This window comes from Lagopus muta, chromosome 15 (genome assembly GCF_023343835.1).
Source record: "Lagopus muta isolate bLagMut1 chromosome 15, bLagMut1 primary, whole genome shotgun sequence".
Lineage (NCBI taxonomy): Eukaryota > Metazoa > Chordata > Aves > Galliformes > Phasianidae > Lagopus > Lagopus muta.
Window position 1 is genome coordinate 1,485,899 of NC_064447.1, and position 7,794 is coordinate 1,493,692.

General features: G+C 61.5%; 1 protein-coding gene across 1 annotated transcript; it reads right to left on the reverse strand.

The window, feature by feature from the left end:
• Positions 1 to 3,098: 3,098 nt before the first annotated feature.
• On the reverse strand, positions 3,099 to 4,766 carry LOC125700651 (noggin-2-like). Its single transcript, XM_048961656.1, has one exon. It carries the CDS (start codon positions 4,173 to 4,175, stop codon positions 3,552 to 3,554), a length of 624 nt encoding a protein of 207 aa, XP_048817613.1. The 5' UTR covers positions 4,176 to 4,766; the 3' UTR covers positions 3,099 to 3,551.
• Between the last annotated feature and the right edge of the window lie 3,028 nt (positions 4,767 to 7,794).

Below are 7,794 nucleotides of genomic sequence, written 5' to 3' on the forward strand. Positions count from 1 at the left end.
AAGTCCTCTGGGCCACTGACTCAAACGTCAGAAGACATCCTGAGCTTGTACTGTCTCTCCACCTGGCAAACCAGTGCCTGCAGCTGGGATCATCTAAACCGGGGCTTCAAGCAGCAAAAAGGCCAGCATCCGGGCGACTCTGTCACTACAAAGCAGTGATAGCAGCCTCAGCAGACCCAAAGGGCTCAATGCTCCAAGCTGGCTCTGGTAGGAACTGCAAGGAGGAAACATCCAGAGTGATGGAACCGCAGGAACTGAGTAACACAGCACACGGGGTCGGAGCAGATGAGCACTGTGGTGCCAGTGCCGGCTGTGCAGGGAAAAGGCACCTTTGATTCCCTGCTGTGACAAAGGGCAGCTGCAGGGTCCTCCACCGTGTGTCCTGCCCTGCCTTGCCCAAAGGAGGATGGGGTTCAGCCTCTGAGTCTCCCAAACGCTGCGCTGTGGTCACCGGCACTGGAAACTCACTTTGAAATCACAGTCTGTGACGGTGAGCACAGAGATGGGGAGCAGTGCAGGCTTGGCCATTCCAGAGGTGGGAATTCTGCCTGGAGGAGGGAAGGGCATGGACTGCAAAGCTCCGCAGGGCGAGGGCAGCATCAACCCGTGAGACACTGTGCAGCCGGAGGTGCCATCCGGACACCCTGTGTGTGCATGCCTGCACGTGTGTGGCCACAGCCACCTCTTGCCAACACGATGACAAGCATGACCCAGCCTACAGGATGCCCCCACCCCTGCAGCTCCGGGCTCCTCTCCCTCCGGGTCACCACCCCATAGTTGGGGGCAGGGGGACTGGAAAAACCACGTGTGCAGAGCCAGCACCCACCGCACCGCCGGTCTCACGGAGGCCTGTCGTGCCCCCTCTCCCCTCCAGCCCGTCCCTTAATCACAAGCAGCTTGATGAGACAATGAAGCGACCGCACCAAAGAGCCGGGCTCGTTCCCCTTTGTCTTTCTCTCCTTTGAGGACGGGTGAGCCATCGTGCCCGCAGCCCGGCTGTCGCACGTCCGACTCATCGCGTCTCCGGGCAGCAAAGGACAGCGCATCCCCCGGCCGCCCGCCCCCCCAGCCCCTGCCCGTGCCCCGCAGGAGCCACGGGGCACTTCGGTGCCCGGCGCACTCCCTTCTGCCCTCCGCCGTCGCATCGCTTCGAGCGGGACCAGCAGGCGCTCCCCTGAGACGCGGGCAGCCCCCTCCTCCCACAGCACATGGCACAGAGGCTTTCAGGCTGGTTTTCTCCGGCGTTCACACAAATCTCTCCTTCCCCGCTCCCGCCCCCCTTCCCCACACAACTGAACTCAGCCATTGAGTCCAGCGAATGGTTTATTTCCCAGGTTAGCACAAAGCCGGGGTCTCTGTGTGCCCCTGGAACCAGCAGAACAAAACGCACAAAGACGTTAGAGGGCCATTTGTAACCAAATCTCAACACACCAGATACTGTTGGGATTATGTCAGAAATATTTTCCCAGAATGCCCTCCCCCCATGCTCCCTCCTACAGATGTTCGGCCCCCACACCACAGATGTTGTTCCTCTTGCAAAATGAGCTTTCCCCTTCCTCTCCCAAATGCCCCTGATGTTTTGCACATTGCCGTCGCGAGGTCTCCTTTCCACTCTGCCCTCCACGTCCCCTCATCCCCGCTGCCTTGCTGGCAGCCCCGTGGGAAGGTTGGCCTGCTCCATGGGGACGGCCACACGCTGCACACGTTCCATAGGGATGGATGGCCACGCGCTCCATGGGGCGGGACGTCAGCTGCAGGGCAGCCGTGCGCCTCTCACCTCTGCCCATCAGAAGAGCCCTCTCCCTCTCCCCGTTCTGACCTCTCGCCTTCTGAGCATGACCTCTCAGGTCTTGCCAGCTCTGGGTGGGCTCACCAGACCCCAGTCCCCTTGGAGGGACCCCAGCCAGCATCCCGCTGCCTCCCCATGGGCTTCACACACAGGGCGCTCGGCGGTGGTTTGTTCCTCAGGGACGCCAGGCAGATCGCACACACGTAAAGAACAGCACAAACCTTCTCCTGGCCACCAGCAGCCCCCACGGAGCACGCAAGGAGACAGCTGGCCGTGCATCAGGGCCCCCCCATGGCCGCAGTGCCCGGGCTCCTCCCTGCTGGCCTCCAGCAGCTCGGGCAGAGCGGTGCCAGCGCCCAGCTGGAGCGGGTGCTGCTTCAGAGCCCGGCGCCGATGGGGAGATGTGGGCCTGATGGCTGCTCTGCGGCAGGCACGGGGCTGCCATGCATCCTTCCCTGCTGCAGCCAGGTCTGTCGCGAGGCTCGGGGCCGTGCAGCTGGATGAGATGGGCCAGGATCCTCAACCAGAGCCAGATCCACCAAGCACAGTGCATGAAGGAGCCTGGGATGGCGAAGCGAAGCGGGAACCTCCCGATGACTTCGGACGGCGCCTCCTGCCCCACGCACCGCATTCCTGCCCCTCTGTGAGCGCAGCTCTCCTCCTGCAGCGGGTTCCCACAGCTCCCCACGCAGCTCCGTGGGCTCTGCTCAGCCCCCGCTCCCTGTGTGACCCCGCGGGGCTCCGGGCGCCGTTCTTCAAAGATAGAGTTTATTGCTAAAAACGTTTCCATCACTGATAGCTCCTATTTACATTGATATGTGTTTTGTTTTGTTCTGTTTTTTTTTTAAGGAATATTCAAGTAAACATTTCCAATAGTTTCTGGCATAATCTCTAGCTCTTTTTTTTTTTTTTTTCTTTTTCTTTTTTTTCCTATACACAAACGTTAAAAATAAATAAACTGTACACAGAAGATTTCCTTTAGCATCTCTACGTGACTATACGTATTCCCACACAACAAAACGATTCCACTCTTCCATAGATTTGTACTTCTCTTTAAAACTTCCTCCTTAAGTCATTGTTATACACTTAACGCCCCCCACCCCCCTCCCCTCCCAGAGCCGGAACACCAATGACAACGTCTGAAGAAGACAAAAAAAAAAAGGAAAATACAGCACAGAGGAACGGCCACCTTCAGGGATGCTGCTGCTCTTCCCCGGGGTTTCCTTTCCCGTTGTTAAAACCATCTCGACAAGAAAGAAATCTGTGCCCCCCCCCCCGCCCTCTGCGGGGGGAGCGCTCGGGTTCGGTGGGGAAGGGTTTAAAATGTGGTCCTACGTTTTTAAAATAATAATAATAACAATAATTATAATTATAATTATAATAATTAAAAAAAAAAAAAAACAGCTGCGATTTCCCCCTTTCCTTTAAAATCTCTCTATTTACACGGCTGGGATTTTTTTTTTTAGGGTTTTTTTTTTCTTTATTATTATTATTTTCCTTTCGTTAGAAGGCTATATACGTATAAAAATAGACATCTGATTGTAGTGCTTTACTGTGCCTTTGGCCTGCCCTGCAGTTCCTGGGTTCGCTTCTCCCCCTTTCAAATAAAATAACATTAAAATAAGTCAGACCCGGTTCCTCCCCCCGACCCCCCCATCACGCCCCGCGCTCGCCCCGAGGGGGAGGGCGGACGAACCCCCCCTCGGAAGATGCAGACGAGCAAAGAGAGCAGCGCGAGGGCCGGGGCGGCGCGGGGGCCGTGCTAGCAGGAGCACTTGCACTCGGAGATGAGCGGGTACTGCACGGGGATCCAGGTGCAGTACTTCTGGCTGGACCAGCCCTGGCAGTGCCAGCGCAGGAACGTCTTGGTGACCGACTTGACGGGCTTGCAGAACATGCCCTCGGGCAGCGAGCAGGACTTCTCGGCGAAGCAGTTGCCCTCCTTGATGTAGCGCGGCCAGAAGCGGACGCCCAGGTCCTTCCAGGTGTAGAGCACGGGGCAGTAGGTGTACGCCCAGAGCCACTGCAGCACCTTCCGCCTCGCCTTCTTGCCCACCCGCAGTCGCGGCCCGCCCCGCTCCAAGCGCCGCAGCTCCGCCGCCCGCGCCCGCCCCGCCGCCGCCTCGGCGCCCGCGGAAGCGTTGGCGGGGCCCGGCACGGCCACGGCCATGAAGCCGGGGTCGAAATGGCTGCCCAGCTTCTTGCGCAGAGTCCGCTCGTCCAGGTCCTGCTCCTTCGGGTCGTACTCGGGGTCCGGGTGCTCCACGATGTCCTTCACCGGCAGGTTGTCGCTGGGCGAGGGCCGCAGCCGCAGGAAGGGCTGCCCGGCGCCCGGCCGCAGCAGCCCCAGGCAGGAGCAGAGCAGGAGCGCCCCGATGGCCGTCATGCTCCGGGCGGGCCCGGCCCCCGGCTCGGCGCTGGCGTCCCCGCGGGGCTGGCGCTGCGGCGCGGCTCCTAGCGCTGCCCGGCGGCGCCGGCCAGCTCCCGGGGACTCATAAATAGGCAGAGACAAAGTCCGGCGAGGCCCGTTACTTTAAATAGCTCGGCCGGCGTTGTGTGACAGACGCATCTGAGGCGCTCGGCGGCCGCTGGCTCCCCGGGGCTCCCCGCTGGGCCGGCTCCAGCCGCGGCCCGGAGCGCCGGGGGTCCGTGCCTCCCTCGCGGGCGGCGGCGGCGGGCAGGGCAGGGCACGGCGGCGGCCGAGCCTTCCTCCTCCTCCCGCGCCTCCTCCTCCTCCTCCTCCTCCTTCTCCTCCGCCGCCGCTCTCGCTCGCTCTCGCTCTCCCCCCAAAATTCACAGCGGACTCGTCTCCATCGCCATGGTGACAGCTGGGCTGAGCCCCACGACAGCTCGTCTAGACGGTGTGACAGGGTTTGGCGTGAGACCGGAGCCCGAGAATAAAACCCTCCTTTATAGCCGGGCGAGCCGGCCGAGGGGGCGGGGAGGAGGGTCACGACGGCGCGGCCGGCTCGGGCGGCCCCTGCGCGGGCACCGCCGGGGCGCGGGCTCAGGCGGCGGCGGGCGGCGGCGGCAGCGCCCGCGGCCCCCCGGGGCTCCTCCTCATAGCGGGCGGCCGGGGCGACCCGCGGCCCCCCGGGGCATCCTGGGCTGGGGGCTCCCCGGCGGCGGCGCGGCGCGCTCCCGGCTCCCGGCTCGGTCTCCTCGCCGCTCAGCACCCCCGGCGGCCCATGCCGCTCGCCGCTCGGCCCCCCGCCGCGCTCAGCGCATCCGGCCGCAGGCGGCTCCGGGCGCCTCCCCGCTCCTCGCCGCCGGCTCGGCGCCTCCCGCTTCGGCTCGCTTCGGCTCCGTTCGGCTCGCTTCCCCGCTCTCCCCCGGCTCCGCCGCCCGCCCGCCCGCCGCGCACTGCCGCTCTCCGCCCGCCGCCCAAGTTAAATACGCGCCCGGCGCGCGGCCGCTCCGCCCCCGCTGTCACTTTCGCCGCGCTCTGAGTGACAGCGCGGCCCCGCGCGCTCCGCCGGGTCCTGCCGCCCCCCGGCCGCCCCACCTGCCGCCGCCCCACCGCCGTGAGAGCCGCCGGCCGGCGCGGTGCGGGGCGCGGCTTCCCCGCGGCCGCCTCCCGCCTCGGGGCGCGGCGGCTCGGCACCCCCAGCCGGGAGCCCCGCGGCCGCCCCGGAGCATCCATCCCTCCTCCCGCCGCTCCTCCGTGACCCCGAGCGCGGCGCGCCGCTCTCCTCGCTGCGCCGCGCTCGGGAAACGGAGACCCGTCGAGGAGGTCTGCGCCCGCGGCCTCCGAGGCACGACGGGTGGGGTGGGAGCCCGATGAGCGGCGATGTGGCGAAAACCCAAACCCTTCTTACCTCCTTTACCTCCACGTTGCTCGGCGCTGAGCTCACGCTTGAACACCGTCCAAAAATTGGACACACAGCTGGTTCCTCCGGGCTGACAGTGTAAGAACATTCCTGCCCGTGCCAGTCACTCTCTCCCGGAGGCATGAGATAACCAGAGACCCGTGGGGCCAGGGGCAGCGGGACGGCACATTGCCCTGCGAGCTTCTCACCACGGCATGCTTGGCACCCACTGGGTGCACTGGGGGCTGCAGCTGCCACCGAGGTCATGCCGGTGCCAACCAATACACCCCACTGCTGGTCACGGCTCTTTGTCATCCCAGAAATGCCCAATTTCATGATCAGGCAAGAGCAGAGAACAGAATCCCCAAAGGGCAGCTCAAAAACCCTGCCCCGAGCCTGCAGAGAGCCAGAGCTTCATGCGTTGGGCTGGGAGCCGGGCCCAGTGTACCCAGAGGTGTTCACAGCATGGGGTTCAAGAGCCCCCAGTATGAACCTGCTCAGCCTTCCTGCCCATGCTGCCCCGCTTTGTGGAACTCTGTGCCTTTCTTCACTCCTTTGGATCACACAGATGCACTCAGAGGGACCAAATAGTGCAGATCTCCTGTTTGCACTCAGAACAATCCACAAAGGCGGTTGGTATTGCTCACCCTTGGTATAGAATGCAGCCAGCAAAGCATTCTCACTGCCAACTCTCTGAGCCCAACACGAGGTGGTGGCTGAAGCTGAGCCCTCCTGGCAGCACAGATGTGAGCTCTGCTGCTCTCTGCAGGGTGGGATCACAGGGGGGGTATCTCAGAGGTGCCGGAATGAAAGCAAACAGCCCTGAGAAGCAGCGCTGGGGAGCGTCAGGAAGGGGGCAATTACTCAGTGAGACGCACTGCTGTTGGCATCGCCGTGTTAGCAAACCCCGGTGAGGGGATTAACATCTGACTGTAATTGTAAGGATAAAATCCGACATGTACACAGCATTTTTCATCCTGAAGGATCCCAAAGCACTCGAGTAACTTAATTCCTTCAGCTGTCTCCCGGACTTTGTAAACATGCTTCTCCATCGTTTGCAGCAGGGGCATGACTGTGTCCCACTGACACGTCCCTCAGGGAGCAGGCAGTGTTCAGGGTCGGGGGGGGGAGGCTGGAAATGTTTCCCTTTCTGGAGGCAGGATTCAAAGAAAATAGTGCTTGGCACATCCTGGGCAGGGAGAGAGAGCCAGGGCAGGGCCTGCCGCCTCCCAGCAGCTCTTCGAGGTTGGGAACTAATGACAGATCCCTGGACAGAACACTGAAGGGTTTGCTCTTCCCTTGGCGTCCACCGGATCGGCTCCAGGTGGCTGCTGAGGCTCCACTCCATTCTTGTCCCTTCAGCAGGGTGCTGGGGTGCAGTGCTGTTCATGGCTGTGTGCCGCTGTCTCTTCCGACCGGCTCCCTTCTCCCACTCTCTGTGCAGTCCAGCTCACAATCTGGCTTTTAATTAAAGGACCTGAAGTTGGAAAGGCCATGTATCACCCACAGAAAAGCCTTATCAAAGCAATTCCTTGTAAAAAGACGGATGTGATGTTAAAGGAAGAGTATTTTTGTTTCCCGTGTGGAACTTAAGCAGTACCTACTTGGATGCCTCTGACAGGATCGGCAAGGAAGTCAGTTCCTAGTAACTGAAACACCAGAGATGCTGTCTTGGCAACACTGTTATTCCACTGCAAAGATGTTTCATCTTCTAGTTTGTTTCAGGTAGCACTGGTGGAACTTAAATGTCAGGGGGTAACCAGGCAGGGCAAAATTGTCTTTGTTGAGAAATTGATCCTGCTGCTTCAGCTTGAAGTGTAAGGAGAGGAGAGGAGAGGAGAGGAGAGGAGAGGAGAGGAGAGGAGAGGAGAGGAGAGGAGAGGAGAGGAGAGGAGAGGAGAGGAGAGGAGAGGAGAGGAGAGGAGAGGAGAGGAGAGGAGAGGAGAGGAGAGGAGAGGAGAGGAAGGGAAGGGAAGGGAAGGGAAGGGAAGGGAAGGGAAGGGAAGGGAAGGGAAGGGAAGGGAAGGGAAGGGAAGGGAAGGGAAGGGAAGGGAAGGGAAGGGAAGGGAAGGGAAGGGAAGGGAAGGGAAGGGAAGGGAAGGGAAGGGAAGGGAAGGGAAGGGAAGGGAAGGGAAGGGAAGGGAAGGGAAGGGAAGGGAAGGGAAGGGAAGGGAAGGGAAGGGAAGGGAAGGGAAG

What these genes read in the sequence shown, in the direction of transcription:
- LOC125700651 (XM_048961656.1), bottom strand. Translation starts at nt 4,175, where the DNA reads ATGACGGCCATCGGGGCGCTCCTGCTCTGCTCCTGCCTGGGGCTGCTG.